Below are 24606 nucleotides of genomic sequence, written 5' to 3'. Positions count from 1 at the left end.
AAGTCAAGGATGTAAAAAATAAAAGTATAGTACCTACCTTTGCTTTGGACATAGGGAAGATTGCTTTAAAGAGAAGCTCATTCTGCATGTGTAAAAATGCAGATTGAATGTGGTTTTACTTTGTACCTATCTAAGTTTTAATACTGCTTTTATATTTTAAAACACAAAAGAGATGTAGAAGTGCAGGTCTTATGTAAAATTCATCACAAATCTTCAAAACAGGTTTGATATGGCCAGTGACAAATGATGTCCCATAAAGCATTGCATGACTATTTTTAACATAACTCTCATACATAATTTCTCCTGCATTGATTGCCCAGCAATATGAACATGTTGAAATAGAAGGCATTATAAGCGACAGGCCTATGTATCTCCACTTAATCTTTTCAGAGCCCCTACTCACTTGATTTCATATAAGAAGCAAATAAAAACAAGTGATGCTGACAACTGGAACCATTCCAGCAGCTTAACTCTAGCCATTTATTTGTATTAATCACCGCTGCATACACATGGTGAGTGGCTGCTAATTCAAAAGATCCCAAGCACTTCACTGGCTTCACTGTCTTCATCTTTACTTTCCCTCTACTGGACAGAAATTTCCCTTTCAGCTGAGATCCTAAAGGTCAAGCCCTCCCCACACCAATATCACCAGTCACTGTGGACTCTAACCTTCAGATTTTCTAATATTCTCATAATGCTTTTTTTCTGAAGTGTTTTGATTTTGGGTTGTTTCTTTTGTTGTTGTTGTTTTTGTTGTTGTTTTGGTTTGGGGGTTTTTTGAAGACAAAATTCCATTTCTCTATCACTTTCATAAAAGCACAACTTTCTCTAACCTCCTACCTCTCTAAAGTTGTTTACTTGGGCACCCTCCTCATTTTTCATCCGCTGCCTCCACTTGTGTCCTTCGCTGTAAGACAGATGATAAACGGCCAGAGCATCGACATGCATTGGCTTTCATTCCCAGTTTTGCCCACTCACTTTCTGCATGACAGGATTATCTGGGATCTGAATAAAAGCTAGGATCCATCTCCCCCAGGCAACGAACAGCCATATTAAAGGCAGGCACACCAGAATCCATTTGCAGGCACTGTGCTGCAGCATTGGCCCCAACCTGGTACAAATGGGGACAGGGAAGGAGTCAAAGTAGAACGGAGAGAAGAGCAAGTACTAATCCCAAAAAGCTTGAGGTCCCCTTCCTGACTTCAGGTAACATGTCTGCACGGTGGACAGGGTGGCTTTGCTGCAACTTTGGCTGTGTAAAAAGGCTAGAGAAGTTCACTGTCCTCTATGCCTTTGGTGGTCATGTTGCCAGCATCTGCTTACCCTTCTATAATATGGAATAGTACCACAGAGGATGCTGTGAGCCTTAGGGAAATAAGACACTGAGATCCCAGGTGAAGGATTCTGAAGGTGAATTCTCCATTGGGAAGAATTACTTCACTGAAAGGGTTAAAAAGTATTGGAACTGGCTGTCCAGAGATGTGGTATAGCACTCAGTGCTATGGTTTAGTTGACATGCTGGGTTCAGCCAAAGGCTCGACTCGATGAACTTGGTACTTTTCCAACCTTGATGATTCTAACTTGTGTCACCTCTGTTTTCGTTTCATACTTTGCACCTGCACTTTTTTCCAGAATTACTGTCATTGTCATCCTGTCTGTGGATACTGGGAAGCACCTCTTCAACCTTCACAGTTATTTGCATTTCAAGGGTAAGTTAGAAAATAATTGCCACTTGCAAGCCCAAGCATTCAGCACGAACCCCCAACCCTCCCAGTGACTCAGTGGCTCCCAGCCTCCTTCCTGCTGTGCAAACACGGGGTACGCGCAAGGACGGGCACAGGGTGCTCACAGCCACCGACTCTCATTTGCACCTCGAGGCAAGGCTGGCACAGAGCAAGCACTGCTGCACCTCATTCCACAGGGCACAGGCTCCTGGGGACGGGGCAGGGGCACAAAGCACTGCTGCACCTTATTCCACAGGGCACAGGCTCCTGGGGACGGGGCAGGGGCACAAAGCACTGCTCCACCTCATTCCACGGGGCACAGGCTCCTGGGGACCGGGCAGGGGCCTAGCGCCGGGGCCCGGGTCGGGCGGCTCCCGGCAGGGAGCCAGAAGGGCAGCCCTGCGCTCCCGTCCCGCTCGCCTGTGCTACATCGCGGTGCCCGCAGCCCCGCTGCCCGGTGCCCGCCGCTCCAGCTCCCAGCCCGCTCCACCACTCGCTCCCGGCCCCGGGAAGTCCCGCCCCGCTCGGGGCGGCCGCGGCTCGGGCCAGCCGTGGCGCTGCCGGGCGCGGCGCTGCCGGCGGAGGGTTCTGCCTGCGGTGAGCAGCGGGTGGGCACGGCGGGGTCCGGAGCGCCCCTGCGGAGCCGCCTCGCGACCTCCCGGCGCCCCGAGCCGGGCTCGGCCCTGCGGCCCTTGGTCCCACAGGGGCACCCGGGCCGGGAAACTTCTCCGGAGCTGAGGAGCGAGAGCGGGTTCCGCGCCCTCCGTTGCCGGCCCGGGAGGGCCCGAGGCGGGAGAGCGGGACGGGCGGGCGGTGCGGGGGCGCCGGGGCCGGTCAGGGGGTGGCGGGGCCGGTCAGGAGGTGGCGGGGCCCGTCAGGGGGTGGCGGGGCCCGTCAGGGGGTGGCGGGGCCCGTCAGGGGGTGGCGGGGCCCGTCGGGGTGGCGGGGTCTGACAGGGGGTGGCGGGGCCCGGCCCAGCCCCGGCCCCGGGACGGGGGGCAGAGCGCGGCCGGGACAGCGGAGCCGGGTCAGGCAGCGGCACGTCCGGAGTGCGAGGGGATGAACCTCCTCCTCTCTGTAGCAGCGTTTCACAAGACCAGATGATAGTTGTCAGCAGAGCAACCCCGAGCTCAGGCGGCTTCACTGTGTGAGTGGAGCAACGCTGCTATTTTTAGTGCTGGTATTTAATATTTGTACAGTCATAACAAGTTAAATATTGGAACTACGTCCTCTCTAGTACTTCTCTCCCGACAGTCCCCAAGGGTGTCTCTTAGAAGGAACAAATGCCTGAATCCAAACCTGCCTTCAGCTGACTCTCCATCTGGAAGCACCCATATTCCTCTGCAAGAGGCTTCCAGAGTAACTAAAGCTTAACAAGGCTCAACAGCAAAGCTTCCTCCTTGCCTTTGAGCCTTGTTGGGATTCACACACCATGCATGTAGCCCGTGGCCTGAGGTGCTGCCCTTTACAGCGCACAGCGCTGGCAGACTCTGCTCTCTCCTCCGGCACGGGCCTGGTGAGCGGCGGAGGCAGCGCAGGATCTGAGCTAGGGAGGTTCAGGTCCCCCTGCCAGGTCTGCTTCGGTACTGTAGTCAAGCCACTGCTGGGCAGTCGCCTCTAGTGTCTGGCAACCCCTCTGCATCAGGACTTCTATTGTGATGAGTTTGGTCTCAAGCTGAAGCATTCAAGTCCTGGTGGTGAGGAACTCAGATGAGCCTAGCAAGAACTTAAATGTATATATGATATCTAAGACACTTGTAAGCATGATTCTTTTTCAGGTTTGTCTTTTGTTAAGGGTGGTGTCTTCTGTATGCTAAGGGCTTATGATAGCTGTTGAACAAAACAAATTTTTACCCAGAGGTCACTTGCATTTGGGAAATTTTGTTTTACTTCTCTGGAATTCCCTTCTGCTTTATACTGAGTACATTATTCAACATTCTCTGTTGTAATATGTTCTGTAGTGTTTAAAGGTTGTTGCTTTCTTTCTGCTAGAGGCTGTTTCAGTGATGGGTGAAGTGATGCTTCTAATAGGTAGTTTTGTATCATTTTGTCAGGTACTTTGGGATTGTTTTATGAAAGACTACATAAGTGTCATTTATTATTATGAATGCCTCTCATGGTTTGGAATTTAACAGACATTATATTTGCCATCATGTCACCATCATCACATTCAGTTTTGTAGTTGTAATCAAAGATGGCAACAACGGCATTCAGATGCTTAATTATATTTTATGTAGGTGACCAGTGCTAACTGATTGAATTAATGCATGGTGGAGCAGGAACAAGTGTCACTGCTGCTTCCTTCTGTGGTTAGGGAGCCATCAGCTTGCTTCTCACACATAAAAATCAGTATATAGTGAAGCATATGGCACCAGTGAGTTCTGTGTTTATTAAAGGACTATTTCTCTGAACATTCTGTGAATTTTATTTCTTATTTCACTTGATGTAGATCTAACGTGTTTTCCCCATCTTTCAAAACTTGGAATACTGTAAAAGTTCATTTTTTAGTAAGCTGAAACCAAGACTTCTTAAGGTTCATGAAAACAGTGAGATTTCTGCTTGCATCTGACTGGCCACCTGCCTGCTAGGGGGAGAAGAAGAGATCTATCTGGACTGTGGGAAACCTAAAGTTCAAGTCCCTAGTTTGATTCAGTTTTGCAGTTTTGCAATTTTTTACATTTTCTGTATTTCTGGAGAACTGGATTCCCAGCTGTATTGGAAGGAGAAGGGTTAGGGTTAGGGTTAGGGTTTGGATTAGTTCTAAGAAGAAATATCATCATATCAAAACAGGTAGGGTAGTTTTTCTGCTTTAATATAATATTTTGGTCCCAAATTAAAAAGCTTCCTCAGAATTTTCTAAGCAGTGGCCATGTGTTTGGTCTAATAGTAATATGCATGTGAGTAATAATCCAAGAAAAACATTTTATCATAGTAATAGCTGGGATATGTTTCACAAGTATTTAACTACTTGGATAAGATGAAAGTAAGAAGAAAGGTCCCCACCACCATGTCTTATATGGCAACTTTAAGTAAACCACAATTTTTAACTTGGATCTCAGAAACATGTAGAATCATTCTTCTCAAAGACACACTGAAACCCTAGTTTGGTGGAGCCAAAGCCACAAGGTTTTTCCTGAAGTAATTTCTGTGGAGGAGAGAGGACCAAAAAAGAATGGTATGTTACCTGCTAAACTACTCTTCCTTTTTCTGCTCTTTGGTATCTCACCTCTTACCTCAAAGTGCAAAAGAGAATTGTTTTATCCCACAGGTGTCTTTGCCCTGTCCAGAGTCACTGCAGTGAGGATTAGTCACCCAGTGGAAGGAATTTACCTCTTTTCTTTGCTGTGATTTGTGTACCTTCTGGCAGATGGGTCATTTTCAGATGGGTCTGGAAATGTTCAACTAGTTTTAATGCTTGAACTCTCATGGTTTGTAAGCTTTATTGCAGAACTTTATTCTTTGTTGTCCACTTTAGACTGGGTAACAGGGCTTTTTTGAAAAACATATGATAGTTTCCAGGACAAAAGTACTGACTTGGTATCTTCTTTCAGACGTACTGTGAAATCCCATTCCGTGATACAAAAATGCAGTGACAGGGTTCTGTGTCCAGTTCTTGTTAACACTGAATATTCAGCAATACCTGGAAAGGAAAAAGAGGGATATGCAGGAGATCTGACGATCTTGTCAGCTTGTGTGTGTTGGTTGTTCCTGCTATTCCTATACTGTTGTACCCAGATAGGGATAAGAATTTAAAAACAACAGGAGTGGTACAAGCTAGAGGTTTTTCATCTTGACCACTGACAAAGCATGTAGACTCTCCAAGGGCAGTCTCTAAGTTAAAAGATACTCATTAAGTTATACTCATCAGGTTTAAGCTTCCCCTCGACTCACATTAACTTTTCTTCTGTGGGCTAGTTTCTTGTTAGAACAGATGGGACCTTGAGAAGGGCATGCAACTTCCATTTCCTGACACAACCATAGAGAGGAGTAGTCATAGTAGAAACTCTGAAGGCTTTTCTCAGTTTTTTTTTTACAGTAGATCTTCCTATTAGTTGCAGATTTTGTGATGTAGTTGTTTGCAGTAGTGGGACATTGAATTTAGTTCTGTGCATCTAAGTTCACCACTCACTAGTAAAGGTGGTTTTCTGGAAGTCCTTGTTTTTCTCAGCTGCTGCAGTTTGCGGTGTTGACTGAAGCACTAAACTCAATCCCCGTGCTATTTTCCACCGTGCATGGAATGGCTTCACAGGTCTCAGTGGATCAGTGACTGCTGTGTTCTATGTCACTGTATGTGGCAAGGCTGACCTTGGGGTTCATTCATTTGAATTTTTCTAGCTAGTAATGTCCAGTGTTGATCAGGAGGTAATAATGCACATCAATCATCCACTGCTTAGAGATTTGTGTGGTGAGGAGCATAATACCAATTCTTTGGTGTCTTAGACCTTCATCCTGTTTCTTCTTATTTCTGCATGTAAAGATCACAGAGTGATTTTGTATGGCTCCTGGTGACAGGGCTGTACAGGTGAATGGTAATGCTCCACTCAGCATGCTTACTGAAATGTTTAAGCTCAAGTGAAAATATGTGTATGTGACCTTAAACTGATGAAATTCAATAGAATAACAGCAAGTGTAGAATTAGATGTATGCTTGTTTCAAATTTGAAATTGAGAGGGAATGAAGACTGGATATCCATTCCTGAAAAGCACAGACTTGTTTTCTTGTCTGTTGTTGTCCTAGAAGAAAGGGAATATGTGCTTTTAGCTCAGAACCTATGAGAAGCAAATAGGATTCCATTTAGTCTTAAGAATACAAATGTATGTATCAACATGCAGGACTTACCCCATATTTGCATATAGCATAATGTGACTTCAGTTCTGATTTTTGGCCTAAAAACACTATGTGTGCATGTAAAATATAATTAATGTAATGGTTGACCCTGGAGGAGAATTTTTATCTGACCTTTTATCAGGAGTAATTTTGGAAGCTGCCCAAAATGTAAAATCCCCTGAAGTTCTTCTAAAGGAGATATTAATGAAAAAACACTTATGGGTATGCTGGTGTCTCTGGGGAAGAGAAACTTCAATGTGACTTTGCTCAGAGCAGCCTAGATTTTGAGACTGTTATCTGCACAGAAATGAGGTAAAATGAAACTCTGACTATTCTAGCCACAACAGCTAAACTTTAGCCAAATTGAAGAGAAAGTTGTGCAAAGTACAGAGTGGGTTGGATTCTGCTTCTTGGGGCAGATCACTGTTGGTGTCCATACGGGGTCATTTGCTGACCACACGAGCTTGCTTTGACGCCGAAGGTTTGGCCGTACTGTGAGATCGGTATGAGCGGCTGCTCTTGCTCCAGTGTGGCAGTTCAGCTGTAGGGCAGCAATCTGTGCTGTGTGTGTGACCCTTGGACCATGTGGAGCTGGGAGGGCTGTCTGTCTGCCACGAGCTGAGCCACGAAAGGAATACGCAGGAAGAATTTTCACGTACCTTTCAGGTGAACATTTAAGAGCTTTGCTTTTCACTTACCCAGCTCCTCACCCCAGAATGTCATTTCAGAGGTTCTGAGGGCAGGGAATCAATATACTGGCCTTTACTATATGTGTATTAGTGTTTAAATTTCTCTTAAAATTTAAATGACTTTGCTTTTAGGTTGTAGAACGTGTAATACATTGCATGAGTTACAACTCAAGCAGTGTAACTGCTGTGGTGTGTGTACCTGCATATTTTGCTGGGATGTCTTTTTATCACTGTAGAGTTATATAATGCTTGGCTAAAGCTCTCGTATTTTTTTTCATTGCATATACAGTAACTCTTTATATAATCTTATTTTTAGTTCCATAGCATAGAGATTTTTTGGTTGCTTAAAGCATATGTAGAAAATCTAGTGAAAAACAATATTTAGCATTTCTTTTACCTTGACTTCTTAAGGAAATACATGGTTTTGAGTGGTTTGTGGACCAGAGGTAGGTTGTTGAAGGCCACAGCATTAACCCAGTACTGAGTGTGTTTCACAAAATGATGTGGCAAGGTAGGGATAGATGATGCTTTTAAAATATTCCCACCAAGGGGTCTCTAGGCTTTGAATTTCTACCTAGTTGAGAGATTACACATGTCTGAAACAGTGTGGTTCTTACTTGCTGCATGAAGATACAGCCACCCAAAGGTGGGAAAGTGCAGTGCCCCACTAAGGGAAGAGCTGCAACATATGCTCCTCTGGGATTAGACAGGAGTTTGTGTAGGAGAGAGGCACTGTACGTGTTCCCTTCCTCTCTGATAAGAGCTTTATTCAAGGCATGAAAAATCTGCCAGGTGACATAATTTCTTAGGACATGAAGCTTTGCCTCAGTGTTGATGCTTATGTTAGTACTAGTGTGCCCTTGTCTCCATAGACAAGGGGCTGTGCTATGAAAAGCTGTCACGATACCTTTTTTTTAATTAACAGAATATGAAGGTAGTTTAAAAAAGAACCTCAGTGCTTCTGAATAGGTAAAGTTATTTTCCTTGGCTCATATTCATGAGTTAGTGTGAAATTCAGCAAATCATGATAATCTCATAGCTCCAGTTTTGGAGAGGAAAAAGACCAATGTGACTTCTGACCAGTGGCAATTCTGAAGATGGGGAAAAACACTTGTGACTTTAATGAGAATAATCTATAACCTTCATGGCAGCATGTCTGCCATTTCTGCAGAAGACACAGGAGTTTTCCCAGAAACCTGCGTTTTGTCAGTACTTTCACACCATTTTCAAATTCTGTTTCTTGGGCAAAGTAGCCCAAAAGCAACATAAGATACAGTGTTGTCTCATGTAACACAGAGAAAAATTGGGGTGGTGTGAGAGTGCCTCTGTAAGAGCATCATAGGTTGTTGGACACCTTTGCAGAGACTGACACAGAGGGACTTGCTGGGCTAAAGGACAGGTGAGCCTCTGTCTGTCCTGGAGCGTATGCAAGTTCAGTCCTGCTGCTCTCCCCCATCCAGCTGTGCTGAGCTCTGCTCCACAGCCCCTGTAGCTGCACTTTCTGACACTGCATGAACAAAAAAGCCATGCTTATTGAAACCTCTGTATGAGAGAGCACATTGTATGAGAGTGTTTCAGGCGTGTTTGTCCTGTAATTAGCACTTGTAAATACATTTTTGAAGAAGATAAAGCAGACCCGGCAGCCATCTATTGGAGAAGTTAGAAAGCTTGCTTCTCTGGTGAGGAAGAGGAAGAACCACGCGGGCAGTATTGGTTTCCTTCCACCCTGTAAACCTCTGCAGGGTTGGCAGAAATATGGGAGAAGATAAAAATTATATTTTTAAAATTCTTCCTGACACAGTCTACATGTGTTCTTTTATGCTCTGCCTCTCCTTTGTCTTGCTGACTTTTTCCCTTGTTGTGAAATGTTTACATGTGGGGAATGGTGAGATAACACAGCATAGACTAGCTAATGGTCATTTCCTACAGATGTGTAATATATTTCTAATTTGTGGCTTTTCCATGCTCTGTAGGGGCTGCTCAAAGTAGAGTTGAATGCTCAAGACTTTTCCTCCATCTGTAAATATGTACTGAACCTGCACTATGTCACATTTCCCAAGACTGAATGGTTATAAAGGAAAGACCTGCTTAAAATGCTCTCGATGCAGCCAGGGCAGCCCTTGTTTCTAAATAGCAGCTGTATTTAACTTTTTCTGGATACAGTAAATACCTGTTGAGCCTTTTTTTTTTCTTTTGCTTTTTTTTTGTAAATTTTATGTCACAGGAGTCTGGATTTAGTGTTGCTGTGATCTCACATTGTAATGTAATGGCAGTAAAATGATTCCTGTACTAGTTTACATGGAATCTGTGCTAATGCCATTAAAATGTGCTTACTGAATCAAAACAAATGCGGCATTAGTGTGTGGAAACTGTGTCTGTGCGATTATAGTGCTTCAGCAATATGAGATTACTGTAGGAAGCAACTAATCCAAACCCAAGGAGACTTCCCATTACAAGACCATTAAAATGACACAATGACTGAAGCTCAAGTTTCAGATGGGAAAAGTGGAAACACAAATCTTGCCATCAGTATTCAGGCAAAACATCTATTGAACTCAGTGGAGTTTTTACCAGACTCAGGAATGCAGTACCATGACCTTTTTAGCAGCCAGTCTCTTTTCTCTTAACAATACCTCTAGGAAAAATATTTACTTCACCAGTATTTAATAGTTGACTGATGGGGAGAGTTGCATTTCATGCACCATACAATTGGTGGTTGTAAAGATTTGTCTGGAGTTTATCACAGAAATCTTAAAATACTGTTTCAAGGCCTTGGGAAATGATACAAGTTTTGGTTATATCTTAAAACAATTGTCATTTTATTCTGTCTGAATATGTAATTTTCAGGAAATACTTATTTCTCTCCCTATAGAGCACCTGGAGCAGAGAAGCCTTGGTCTGTCCAGGAGCACCCTGGCAATACGACCATATAAGTTAGTGATTTTCAAACCCAAATAGCTGTTAGTGCCAGATACAAGCCTACCTGTTTGTCTTCTGTCATAGGAATCAGGACCTTTCCTCCTCCCCTCAGAGTGGTTTAAGACTAAGGAAATAAAATTCATATGTCCTGTGTAGGACCATCTAAATTCTACTTACCCAGAATTGTTTCTTGGGTCCCTCCTTAGTCCATGGAAGGAGAATAGTATTACAGAAAGTAGCTTGTCCTATTACAGACATTCATAGTAGTCTGGATGAATTGTCTATGGGTGTGTTTTTCCATCTCCACTATGACAATGGTCTAGACATAAATAATTTTAAATGGCTAATTGAGGTGATATGAATTCAGTCCTTGGTGTATGAAAGAAGAAACTTCTTCAGAAGAAAGTTCCGTGTAAAGCGTGGCATGCAAGTCATTAGTAAAGCACATGAATGTTTATTTCTCTAGTAACATACACAAACTTAGCAGCCATTCTTACTCCATTTAAAAGCTATTTGAACCTAAAATCTGTTTTAAAAACACTTAATTAAATTCTGATTCCACTAAGTGAATCTTATTAGGAATAATGTATCATTATAGCATAATTGAGTTAGGTTGTCCATATAAATGACAGTAGGGAAAATATCAGCACAGTGGTTTTAAAAATTATTCCAGTCACAGGTTGTTGACTGTCTTTATTTTTTACAATTCTTTTATTAAATGTGGTGGGTTTCTAAAACTGTGTTAGTAAGCAGGCACAGGCATTAATATTAATTGTATTTTTCATGCAGATAAAATTAGGCCTACTTTAAATGCTGTTTGTGTCAGTTTCCATTTTTGTGATGCTTCTTATATTTATAAAATCCTTGGCCTCAATCAAAAGATTCAGTAAATTCTGTATGTGAGCTGTAATGTGAAATCTAGAGTGTAAAAATTAACAGGTTGGTGTCTGCTAGAAGAGAAACCTGGCACTGGAACTGGTAATTTTAGATGTTTTCTGCTGTTATAAATCAGAATACAGCAGCCTCAGGCTATAAGAAGGTCTCACATGTACAAACACAGGTCTTCACAATGGGCAGGCCAGATTAATTGAGGGTAGTCTGAATTAACTGTGTCAGAAAGGAATTAGTGGGAACAAATGCTAAAAGTCAACTTTTCATCAGTGGTAATCTGAAAGTGAGCAAAAAGTCAATTAGAGTGGCCTTTTTGAGTAACTGCACTATTAAATAACTAAGGAACTGAAGTGGAAAATTGTTAAGGAAACAGACTGTAATCGATTTGTGCAAGCTATCAAAATAAATAATTGTATATTTAGTTGTATGAAAAATTTGTATATAGGTTTGTTTTGCTAACTGAATAAATGGTTTGGAAAATTCTTAATGAACATGGGGAAAGAAAAGTGTGTCTCCAATGCAGAAAGTTGTTATCACGCTTTATGCTGTCAGGATTTTACTGAATGCCAGAGTGTAGATGTTTAATATTTAAAAAAAGGAGGGGAGTGGGGGGAGTAAAGGTAATGTGCTTAGAATTGTGTCAGTCACTTTGCTGTGCATATAACAATGACTCAGATCATTGAACTTCCTCCAAAATAGTGGGTTGCTCTGTAGAGCACCAACCTTGTTCAAGGATGGAATTAATGACTGGGTTGGACAGCTTAATTGAATTGCAGCAGTCAGCAGTTTCTGACTAAGACAGGTATTTTGCTTTTAATTATTTGCTCAAGAATAATACTTTCTGAAATCATGCAGTTCTTATTTGGCAAAAAAATAAATCATTGTATTAATCAGCCAGCAGTCTGTTCTATGAGAGTAATTATTCTTCTGCTTTCTCAAACAAGTTAACACACTAGTTTAGAAATCAAATACCTAAAAGAACAGTTCTTCCTAAGTCTGCTTTTACACAAGGCAAATAAACATAGTGGATCGTTTCTTATGGATGGCCAAGTTTTCATATTACAATAACTGCCAGCACTGCAGACTTCACTAGGCAGGCAAAAGCTGCCTTTCCCAGGGGCTGGGTCACTTACTTGCCTTGGTACTCTGGCAGTAACTGCTTCTTGTGAGATCAAAGTACCCCCAAAGAGGTCTTGATGTTCCTGTGCCCTTTGATATGTAGAGTTCAGTGCCCTTCAAATTTCAGGTTTTCTGTCATCCTGGTGGATTAATTTTAGCAGTTAAAAGGAAGATGTCCTCTGAGGGCTTTACCAGTAACAAACCCATGTTTATGACATTATTCACTAAAAGGGAGACAGGAATGGGAAAGACCTCTCTCTTTAATCAATAATGCATGCTCTAGTTAGTCCTTTCCTCTGGACATGATTAAACATGTATTTTGTTTCATAACTGATGATTTGGTTGACTAGGGATTTTAACTGTATATCCTCAAGCCTTTGTGACTAGCATCAGGAAGATCTAACATGAACTCCCACTCCCAAAAGGAAAAAAGCAACAAAATCCCAGTGGGGAGAGCTGTGGCTAATTCTAACCTGCAGTCAGGCCAAACTGGTGCAGGGCCTTTGGCATGAACCAGCTGCAGAGGGTAGCCTCAGTGTTTGTCACTGCTCATAGGCAGTTTTGAGACATATTGTTGTTTCATTCATGTTAAAGATGAATAAAGAAGTGTCTGGGATGCTGAGCCATGTAAGTGTCAGATTAAGGGCTGTTCTTAACTGGTAAAATATTTGGCCAGTAAAGCACTTTGGCTTCTCCACTGCTGCTTGGGGGCCATGCTACATCTTTAGCAACTGCTCTCAGCCTTAGAGGAGTTGTCGTGGGCTGTTCCAGACTTCCACAACAGAGCTGGTGGGGGAGCACCTGAGCCCTGCTGAAGCCAAAGCAGCAGATACCACCCCCATCCCTGCATTCCTCATGCAGAGGGGCAGACAAGGTGCCCAAACACAGACAGCTTGCTTGGCATGTGAGCGGGACAAGGAGTCTTGGAGGACAGAGATAAATAAACTGAACATGCCAGTATGGAATATTCAGCCTTGGTGCCAAGTGTGTTCATGTAGTGGCTCAAGCTGACAGAATCTGACAGCTGCTGAGGAGCAAAGAATCCTAAATGAACATACAGTGATTGTTGCTAAATAGGAAACATTTGTCTTAATGTGATAACTGACTGTAGCACAGTAAATGATGATGATTTTCTTGTACTGTAATGTGATGTGTTTATGTTGCTGGACTACCCATACAAGTGCAGTTGGGTGAAATAAATGCCTTGGTTTTCATACTGACCACTCTGCTGCAAAATACTGTTTTTGAAAACATCCCAGCAAACACACACAGTGTGTAGGTACATGTGAGAGAAAGAGTAGGGAATTCAGAAATTGCTTGAGAAAGGTTTTCTCTTTCTAAAATGTTTTTGTTTCCTCTCTTTTTTCCTTCTCAGACTCTGATTTTTTTTTACCTTTTGTTGAAGAAAAATGCCTTCCTTGAAAGGGAAGGTGCAGACTGTGTTGGGCCCCATGGAGCCAGACTGCCTTGGCTACACATTGACTCATGAACACTTGACTATGAACTACAGCAGCTGTTTTTGTCCACCTTCTCCAGGCCAAGAGCCTTTGTCTGATGGGCCCATTGAGATGAAGAACTTGTTTTGGATTAAGCAAAATCCCTACAGCCATAAAGAAAACCTTCTTTTGTATCAGGAAACAGATGCTGTGAGGGAGGAGCTTTTGCATTTTAAAGCAGCAGGTGGTGGGACTATTGTGGAAAACACAACTACGGGAATTGGTCGGAATGTGAATACTTTGAAGAAACTTGCTGAAGAAACTGGAGTTCATATTATTGCTGGTGCTGGGTTTTATGTAGATTCCACTCATTCTTCTCAAACTCGGGCCATGACAGTGGAGCAGGTTAGTCTTAACCATAGCTTTGGTGTCTCTCTTCTGTGAATTAACTCTGGGTAAGCCAAAGCTGGAAAGAAGTTTCAGCAAAATAGATGAAATATAAAGGTTCTCAACATGAAAAACTTGGGAACAGCATTACTGCTTGTGTGTTATCATTGGAAATGATATAACTTTTCTAATTTTTTTAATGGTCCTAATTAACCTTTTACTTAATCACAGGTTCTGTATTAAGCCTTAAATCACTTTTAGCCAGCATATAGCAAAAAAGTTGTCATGAGTAACTTTTGTGAGAACACAGGTTGAGAAAAGTACTGAAACTGTAAGTTTTATTCAAGTTAACCTTGATAATGTTTCAACAAACAAAGCCCACAAGAGGAAGATGTATTGTTGAAGTTGGACATCTGGAAACGAGGACCTTTTGCAGAAACCAGCAGATAACTAAGAAGACAAAGGCTCAGTATTTGTAATGGAAAAAAGTTACCAGAGGAAAAAGATACTAAAAAGAGTAAAACTGTGAACTAACTAGCATAAGGAACAAGAGATTAATAACTAATAATGGATATAATACTAGTTAATGAAAGGGAATTATGTAATTTAGAACCAATAGCCATTAATTTAAAAATGTGTAAATAGGTGAAAAAGTGCTGTATTGGGGTCTGTATGGAGGCAGGATTTTTGTTAGACACATATACACCCAGCACTGCAAATAAAGTCTGCCTTGCTTTCTAACACTAAAAACACAGTGTTAGAGGGTTCTGTTATTCCCTATGATTTTGGAGGTATTTGGCAACAATATAGCTGGAGCAGCACTACTGCATGTGCTGGGATTATCTGTCAGCATTTCCAGTTCTTAAGCTCTTTTTTTCTCTGAGGAATTTGTTATAACACAACAGTAAAGGAAAATAAGGTACTTCATGTGTGGACAGCTGGTACAACACCAATTATCCTGGATTTTGTTACTGTTTTTAAGGAAAGAGTATATCCTTTCTAGCTCTTTTGTCTGTTTTTCTGGCTAATTGCTTCCCAATGAGTTTACCCAGCAATCTTGTAAAAACCATGAATAATTGCAATATATATAAGACAGTTGTAGATCATTGTGTTGCTCAGGCTGTGTGTTGTATTTCCCTATCATTTGTCCAGGCTTTTCAGGGAAATCTACATCAGGTTGTCTGTACGGTGCCCAAGACAATGTGTTAATAATAACAGAGGTCCCCAGATATTCCCATAATAATAAATATTCATTCATCTTTTATTAAGAAAGTGTGATGATGGCTTGAAGAGGGAACGGAACTCTTCAAGGCAGGAAGCTGTGAATGCACAGGAACAGAACTGAGAAAAGTTTTTTAAATCGGTCACAGTTTACAAATTAGTCAAATTCATTTTTAAAATCAATGGTCAAACCTTGGGCTGTGCTGCCAACAAAACTGGACCCTAGCTGGCCCAAGATGTATGCAGCAGTGCTGCTTTTCCTAAATGTTCTTCCATCACCTGAAATTTGATACAAATAGATTTCTCAAGGCAAAGATTTCCCTTCTGTATTTGCTGGATTCATGGAGACCCACACATAACCTGTACTGATCACTTAATCCAGCACTTAATCCAGTCCAGAAGGCCGGTCACCATCAGTGCCATTGTGTGCTCAGCTCTGAAGGTGTGCTTGAGATACATGGCCTACTCCGGAACAGGAAAACTAAAGCCTTTATAACAAACTACTTTTATTAAGAGATTCTGATGTTGGTTTTGCCTTTAAATATTTTAAAAGCAAGTTAATTGACCCTGTAAATTTATCAGATGAACTTTGTTTTTGTGATTTTGAAGTCAGCAGAGCTCCTGTTGTTTTACATCGGCATTCCCATAAACAGGATTTGCCTTAAACTTATCTCTTCAGGATCTTTGCCAGAGTTTCTCCCTTCCCTATCTGACTTACATGGCTTCCTTATTCTCTGATCCCTTGTTTCACAAGAAATTAAATTGTGTCTGGAGCCAATTCAGAAGTGCAAGACACAGGTTTTGGAATAAACTAACTTTTTTTCCCCAAGATTTAATCTCAGCCTAAGTCAGAGTTCAAATTATATGCAGACCAGTCTTCTTGGCAAACCTGGACAAATGTGTGAATGGATACTGTAAAATTGATTTGCTTCTTTCCTTGCTTTGGTCTTAGTGAACGGCTGGCATAACATTAGTTGACAGAAACCAGATTTTAACTGCAGTGTTTTCACACATCCAGCTGTTAATTAAATAAATTCAGAAAGACCTTGGAAGTACAACTAGCACCGTGTCCATAGGCCAAATGTGATGTTATTTAACACAAATAGTATTAGTAACCAAAAATGTAATTTTCCTGTTCTCTAGCTCACAAACATTATCGTTGATGAGATACTCAGAGGAGCGGATGGGACTAACATCAGGTGTGGTGTGGTGGGAGAAATAGGCTGCTCCTGGCCTTTGAGTCAGAGTGAACACCGAGTGCTTCAGGCAACAGCACAAGCTCAGTCACAGCTTGGGTGCCCTGTTATCATCCATCCCGGCAGGAACAGCGACTCACCTTTCCAGATTATGCGCATTCTGCAGGAAGCTGGGGCTGATGCTTCAAAGACAGTCATGTCTCACCTGGACAGGTAAGCAGACTGTCCATCCTGCAGGGTTGCTATGGCTCACTGGACTGAACTACACTGGAAATAGTTGACATAAAGTATTATCTTCAAGTTTACTGACTTAAAAATAAGTGCTTTTATAGAGCTTGATCAGCCTCCAGCAGGGCAGTCAGGATCAGCTTTTAGATTCACAGTGATAAAGAGATTTTGGTATTTTAAATGCTCTCTTTGAAAGCCTGGGAAAGAGATTAGGAATAACTGTAACCACATTTTAAAAATGAGAATTCCATTAATTTGTATCCCTGCACAAATCCCTGTATTTACAAAGTACTGGGCATTTAACAGGTCTCACCAAATTGGGTGGGAAGTTGCTGTGTTTCCAGCGTGTTTGAAAACTGGGTCACTCTTCAGGGCCTTAATAAAATCTCACATAAGCTAAGAGAGAACTCCTTGATTTATCTGGATTCTGGCTCAAAGCAGAAGGCAGATTTTTAGTGTTCTGCTACCTAACAGAAGAAATACTGTTTAAAAAGACAATAGTTGGGTTTTGGATAGTTCATAGCATAGCCCAAATAGCTAAGTTTTAGTTTCCTTAAGAACAAAACCCAAGAGCTTCACATCAGATGTGGAGAGGAACTGGGATGCTTTTCTGTCTCCAGTTTAGAAATGCAGCCTCTATTACCAGATCAGTTTTGTATGACCTTGTGTTGCTCATGGTGAGCTGGACTATGTCCAAGCATCGATTAGTTTGGCCAGTTGCTGAATAATGGAGGCTGTTTGTGGTCAGATGATTCTCAGCAATTGGATTGTTTGCCTTCAGTGTGAGTGTAGAATAGGCAACAGAGCTGTGCTCCAAATTTCTGATGCTTTGGGTTCTAAGAGGTAGCAAATGGAGCTACAGGTGTTTTGTATGCAAAGCTCCTTGTTTTACTTGGGAGTTTTAGGAACATAAAATCCAGTGCCATGAAATCATATTTGATTAATCATAAATAATATGGACTTCCTCTATGTATTTACCTTCATTCCATTGTATCTCTAGCTGTATTTTCTTCCCCTTTTCAAAGGAACACCAATTACTCTAATCTTTTTTATGAAAGGACTGAGGAAGCTGTAGGTATCAGTACTTATATAGCCATTTTGATACAACATAACCATGCAGTTATGGTTTTTTGCCTTTATACTCTTGTTTTGGGTTGAGCTAGCAAAACACCAACTGTCCAGGACAGAGTGAAGAAGGTTCCTCCTCCCCCCCAACCAGCTAAGGGAAAAAGAGGGAGAGGGAAAAAGGAACTCTAAACCAGGTTTATGCTGAAACTAACTATATGTATTTATACAGAAAAGAGAAAATTAAGAGAAAACTACAATATAACACACACTTACACAAATTATATATATATATATATATATATATAAAACAAGGAATAACCTCCCACTCTCCAATTAATACAAAGTGTATTACCCTACATCTATAAGTACTAGTTTTCTATACTCTAAGAGACACCATGCAAGAAAGAGAAGGTATAACAACAAAATATTTCTACTTCCCTGAACTCAAACAAAATGCAAGTAGCGGCAGCAGGAGCAGGGCCTAACAGATGAGAGCAACTGCGGCACGTCTTCTCTGTACTCCAGCCATGGTGGAACTGACCAAGCCACTCCCACACACTGGATTTTACACCCTTGGAGATGATGTAGTATGGTGTGGAATACAATATTACTGGCTAGAAGAAGTCAGCTGTTAGCTAGCTCAGCCCAGCTCAAGTTAGCTGACAATTTCAGGCCTAGTCTGAACTTTAAAACCTAGATTTAGGCCCACCTGGCCAAACCCATAACAACTCTGTTGTAAATTGTTGAATTAAGTATTTTAAGAATTAAGTAATGGTGGAAATTAAGCAATATAAGCAGACAAACAGTCAAGACAGAGATGCAGTTTTACTAACAGCCTCGGATGGCACAGTATGACATTTCCTTATATCTCTTCCTGTCATTACTTTCACACATTCAGATTGGCACTTGCTATAACATAAACTACTGTGAAGTTTGGCTTTGCAATGTGCATTTAACATTTTAAGTCTCTTCCAGTGAGAAAAATCCATGTGGAAGCATCCTAGTCCTTTAAATGTGAGATAAATTTGTACATGTTTTTGTATTTCTATATTTCATGTCTCCATTTGACATAGGCAGAATGATAGTTTTCAAGTGGATTTACAATGAAATAAAACTAAAGTACTGGCTACTGAGTTTTGCAGTGTAGCATTTTAGAACAAAAGGTAGCAAGTGTCCCTAGTGGAACTGCCTCCCCATGAACCAAGCAGGGCTGGATCTAAAATAACCTGTTCTCTTGCTCTGCACTTTAAAAACTCATTTGGTGATAAATGTTCAGTCTGTAAACTGTAACATTTATTTTAAAATAACATTTTTATTAATTACAGTTGGCAAGTCTTAGACTCCTGCTGATGGCAGGCTTGTTTGAACGAGATTTTTCTCTCTTTCAACCCATCTGTTCCTCCTACTTGGTCCTGTTGTTAAGTCATAATATTGAAATTGTGACATCAGTAATTTCCGTAGCAACAGACTGTGATGTAATTCTATAAAGTAAAACTTCTTTGTGACATCAATATCTGCAATAATAAAAAAATTAAACTACTGCCCTTTTGGTTAACTGTGCTGCTCTTGTGGAAACTTGATTTTTTCTTAAATGAAGAGAATTGTGGCTATGAGGATAAAATCGTATCATTTGAGTGCTTTTGTTTTCCTCTGGACAGCTTACACACTTGGTAAAAATGGTTCAAAAACCCCCACAATATTTCAGAGAGCATTTTTTCTGTTGCTGTTCTTTTCCAAATGAGTGAGATGTGTTAGAATCTTTGTTCCTTCACTTTTCAAATCTGCTGCAAAGCCCATGTCCCAGGTACTTACAGTGCCATTATATATTTTGGTGAGAGCATTTCCTTAAGGCGTTCTGTTCAGATCCCAGTGCAAACAATGATATATTGCAGTTCTAATGGCAATCTAGAAACATCACTGTACAGAACAGAAACTAAAGACAAAGTTGTGTATTACCTGTGTGTGATGGATGAAACAAGCCCTGGATGGAGCTGTTTTCTGTAACTCTTTTGGGAAAGTAAATCTGTCTTGTGTAACTAATCCATTCTCTTTTTTTTTTTTAATGTCACTATGAATTAACCTCCTACTTAAATGTCCTTCCTTGTTAGGTTGTCTGTTTGAGAGGGTTAATGGTATCAAAAGTAAGTAACCTCCCTGTTTCCATTTAAAGACTATCATAGATGTTTTCATTATTTCATGGGGAAAGAGTTGGTTTTGTTTTGGAGGTTTTTAATGCATGAAATCCCTTAAGTTGCATGTGTCAAAGAGGAGCCCTGATTTTCAAAAGGATTAATTAAATCTTAGATTATTGTTTCTAACCTTGCAAGAGGGAGTTCACAAAATACCTGTCCTCGTAGCATGAGATGTTTTATTTCTGTACAGTGCTGACTGTGTGTTATGTGTGTTCTGCAGGACCATATTTGATACAAAGAAACTTCTGGAATTTGCTGAACTTGGATGCTATTTAGAGTATGACCTATTTGGTACAGAATTTCTTCATTATCAGTTCCATCCTGATATTGACATGCCAAATGACAACGAAAGAATTGCAAGGTATCTGTTCCCATGCAGTTTAAGCTATAGCATGGCCATTGACAAAAACATATTATTGGTACTTGTTTTAAGACCTTCACAGACTGATTTTGCTTGCTGTTCAAAATTGTCTTCTATCATACTAAAATAATACCATTTTCTCCTGCTGCAGTCACACCTTTAATAGCAGAGTGTATAATTTCCTCTATCTGCAGAGGGAGATGCAGAATCATAGTATTGTGCAGTTACTTGAGAAGAACATCAAGAGCTTTTTTAACTTCATTCTCCATCCTAATTCCATGCTGATCTGGTTGAACTTTATAATTTACTGCATTAATACACTGTAAAAAAAGGAAAGTCTGGAGATACTTGATTTATCTTAGGGTCTGGCTTTTGTTCGAAACAGCATTGGAAATCTAGTGCTGATACTAAGCATCATCTGAACCTGTTACATCCCCTCAGTAGTGTACTAACCCAGCAAAACTCACTGTTTGTTTTGGTGGATTTGATCCTGTGCTTCTGTCCTGAAAAACTGCCTTTTTGTTTCCAAGTACTTTATCACCTTTCCACCCCCTCTCCTTTTGCCCTTTCTCTCTTCTGAAGGATGTGATTCCTGTCTCCTCAGAGCTCCCATGCTCCTCACACTCACTCACAATGAGAAAATATTGGTCCCACTGGCAGGATACCTCTTCCCTGCTTCTCATCAGCACCTGCAGTCTCAGCTCAGCTGCAGAGCAGATCTGTTCTGCTGTGCTAACACAATGTATTGCCAAGGAGATGCGTTCTGTGCAGAAGCTGTCTGAGAGGAGGTAGGATCAGCTGGGAATGGGCACCTCACTCCTTCCACTCCATCTGGAGGTGTGATCCTTCTGTGCTGTTTGTCCACAGCATTTGTGAGCAGTGAAATGGCAGTTTCTGAGGGGTGGGGAGAAATCCTGCCTGTGTCGTTTTACCTTCCAGTCACAAATGGTTCTTACATTCTCCTCGATGGGATAGATTTTATGATCACTGATCACTAATGAAGCAACTTCTATCTTTCATTTACATTTCAGACATAGTTTCCCTCCCCCTCATTGTCAGATTAACCTTGAAACTAATCTCTGTTTTCAAACTGTTACCTCCTAAGAAGGTGTCGTGGTTACTCTTCCACTCACTGCCAAGCGCTTGCTGCTGCTTTTCACACTAGAAATAGTTTCTCTCTCTTAACAGTGCTCTCAGTCTGGCACTCAGTATTTTAAACTGTTGCAATGAATCTGCAGTTTTCACATTTAGAATGGGTAAAGTTGCTCTGTCTCCTGTGCCTTCTGCCCTCTCCTGTGCCACGGAAGGTCAGCATCTGCAGAAGTACTGCAGAATATGTATAGAGGACTGGACTATGCCTTGGTTAACAAGTGCTTGTTCAACCATGGCAGTTTTGTTCCGTCCATGATACTTGCTCAGCCACTGATGTCTTTCCTTAAACTCCCTGGCATTTGAGTATTTCTTGCAGCAGGCTGCTCATAGGAAGAAGTGAGGAAAAATTTGTCTTCTCATTGTACAGTGTGAATATGTGCATTTGAGTTAGAAGTGCCCTTAAATGGATACTGATGCACCCACAGTGGACTTAAGATGGCAGTGGCAATCACTTTAGGGTTTTGTTTTGTGAAACACCACCAGAGAAGAAGAAATCAAATTGACCTCTAAATGAAAATACTAAATGGAAAATATATGTTCAGGTCTTTTCTGTTCAAAACATAAACTTATGTAGTCATAATGTACCTACTCAACATTTTAGCCATCTGTGTTCTTCAGCAGTTTGGCTGCAATCTACTGCTAAGGCAAGTAAAGCACTTGATTTTTGTTCATGGACAGTTTTGTTCTGAGTGAGAAAAAAGTACTAACTGAACTTAAAAGAATAAGCAAATAGAAGCAATGAATAGGAATGGAAAGGATCATATGCCTCCCCAACCCAAACTAGTCCAGATATGAAAATAGAGGTTTCTAAGATGTTTGGTCAGCGAGGAACTTAGTCCCTCCAGTGCCGCTGCTCTTAACTCTTCTCTCATTGAGAACTGGAACAGACTCCCCAGGGCAGTGGTCACAGCACCAAACCTGTCTGAGTTCAAGAAGTTTTTGGACAATGCTCTCAGGCACATGATGTGATTTGTGGGGTGTTCTGTAAAGGGCCAAGAGTTGGACTTGATGATTCTGATGAGCCCCTTCCAACTCAGCATTGTCTTACAACCTCTCTGTATTTCAGGCTGCAGTAGATACTTTTGATGTTCTAATGCTACAGTATACATAGTGTTGTGCACTATATGGTACAGTTATGGTGTTTGAAAAATTTTAGCAAATTCCATCCTAACTTGCCTTCTTTCTGCTGCCCATATTGATTAGATCCTGCTACATGCACCTTCTCATAAGTAACTGAAATAAAAACTGGCAGTAAGGGCTTTCAGATACAGTGTGGTTACTTAGAAAATTCAGTATTTGTTTTCTTGCTGATCAAAGCGCGGTCAGGAAGGTAAGAACTAGAATTGCACAGTTGTAGCAAATGATTGAACTGGACACCTTCATGAGGAACGAGCACTTTCCAGGTCTGGTCTGTCCGTCTCTGCCACTTCAGTTCTGCAATCTACTGCCAAACTAAACTGAAGCTTACTGGGAAGCTTAACAGTCATTCAGAACAGTTTAGAGATTCACCTAATAAATTCTAAAAAATTAGGTGATCAAGGCACTAAGGCTACCCGAGTGAAACATGGAACCAGAAGCAGTTGTAGCAGTCAGGCTGCAAGGGAGTGACCAGAAAGATTACTTCTTTTTCCAGGCTGACTTGTTATTTTGCCAAGCCTGTTTCGCTGGGATGCCATAGTAACTCCTCTTATTTCCTGGCACATGCTAGCACTGTGCCATGCCTGTCTTATTTATCTTGTTCTTTAATGAACATCTTTGAAGTGTGCTTGGATGGTCACTGTCTATATGGAACATGATCCTGGCAACTTCCTAATTTTATTAACCTGGTTTGCTAAATGGGATTTAACTGAATATGTGGAAGTATTTGTGTAATTCTGTCACACACAGACTCTGGTCATTACAAATGTAATGGGATCAGCTTTGTGACAGCAGCAAGAGGTAACCTGCTGAGAAGGAGTTTAGGTAGCAAATTATTACTTACTCATGTATATAAAACCTGTGTCTCATGTATGGTGATGCTGAAGCTCTGGAATTCCTGTGTGAACTTCATGGGACTGGGGATGCAAAGTCATGTGCCATTTTGAGATGTGTGGTTTTCAGAGGTAGTTTATTTTCATGCAATAAAAAATGTGGTTTAATTTCAAGTAAATATAAGAAGTATGTTTTCTGAGCACCTAAAATAAGTATTTTCTGCTATAATACAGTCCATCAGTGCAGTAAGATTAGGAATGTAAATCCTGGTCAGTTCTGTGTTGTTGCAGTGGGAGAACTTTTCACTCACAGGTATGCCTTTAATTTTTCAGGATTCATACACTGATTGATGAAGGCTATGAAGACAGAATTCTGATGGCTCATGATGTACACACCAAGAACAGATTGATGAAATATGGAGGTCATGGATATTCACATATCTTTGAAAATATAGTTCCTAAAATGTTAATTAGAGGCATATCCCAAGATAAAATTGATAAAATACTCGTAGCAAATCCAAAGCGGTGGTTGACTTTTAAGTAGGAATAATGAATAAATATTCCTGTTCTATAGGGAAGCTTGATAAAATTCAGATTTCTTTCAGGAGAGCAGTCATTTTAAAATTTGGTTCTTTCCAGAGAAACTGAAATTTAGTAAGGAGATGCAAACAAACTGATTATAAGTTTTCTTTTTAATTAGAAATAAAAATTGTGTATTGTCTCTGCATTTTATCCCTTCTGTAAGTTTGTTCATGAGTGATTTACTGATGAGCCTACCTACAAAATCTTTTCAATAGAAATTTTAAAATAATTGTTTAAAGAGCATAATCTAATACTATTATTGAATGTTACCCCAAAGTGCTTTTGAAGATACATCACCTGGACTTTGAAAGAAATTATGGTTTTCAGTTACATTTGCTATCTGCAGGGGCTGACTTTAGTCCTTGTAATAGTGACAATCTTCTTATTATCCTTGCATTCTTTAAGTAATACTTGATGAAAGGTCTGGAACTGTTAAATAGCTTCCATAGACAACACAGGGTAAAAGGCATCTTAAATAAATGTAAAATGATAATGTTTCTTTATAGTTTTACAATTTACTTAATTTTAACTGAAAGTGTAAAAAATACATGGAAAAATATATTTTTGAATAAAGGAATTTGATGACCTCTTAAACTATGTGCAGTATTATTACAGATGTCTTTTTTTAATCACATTCATTTTTT

At 40.8% G+C, this 24606-nt stretch overlaps 1 protein-coding gene across 3 annotated transcripts; it reads left to right on the top strand.

Moving 5' to 3' along the window:
* Nucleotides 1–1686: 1686 nt before the first annotated feature.
* PTER (phosphotriesterase related) lies at nt 1687–24600 on the top strand. 3 transcript variants are annotated; one of them, XM_071560425.1, is made up of 5 exons: nt 1687–1709; nt 13545–14010; nt 16357–16622; nt 20118–20258; nt 23714–24600. In XM_071560425.1, the coding sequence occupies exons 2-5, from the start codon at nt 13579–13581 to the stop codon at nt 23922–23924; spliced, it is 1050 nt and encodes a 349-aa protein (XP_071416526.1). In that variant the 5' UTR covers nt 1687–1709; nt 13545–13578; the 3' UTR covers nt 23925–24600. The 3 variants fall into 3 exon arrangements, with proteins under 3 accessions (XP_071416526.1, XP_071416525.1, XP_071416524.1); XM_071560424.1 differs by lacking the exon at nt 1687–1709 and adding an exon at nt 2246–2321; XM_071560423.1 differs by lacking the exon at nt 1687–1709 and adding an exon at nt 6980–7217.
* Nucleotides 24601–24606: the final 6 nt, after the last annotated feature.

The sequence above is a fragment of the Pithys albifrons genome, chromosome 7, assembly GCF_047495875.1.
Source record: "Pithys albifrons albifrons isolate INPA30051 chromosome 7, PitAlb_v1, whole genome shotgun sequence".
In the NCBI taxonomy this organism is placed as follows: domain Eukaryota; kingdom Metazoa; phylum Chordata; class Aves; order Passeriformes; family Thamnophilidae; genus Pithys; species Pithys albifrons.
Note: the sequence above shows the minus strand (reverse complement) of the source record. Positions and strands in the feature narration are given on the sequence as shown.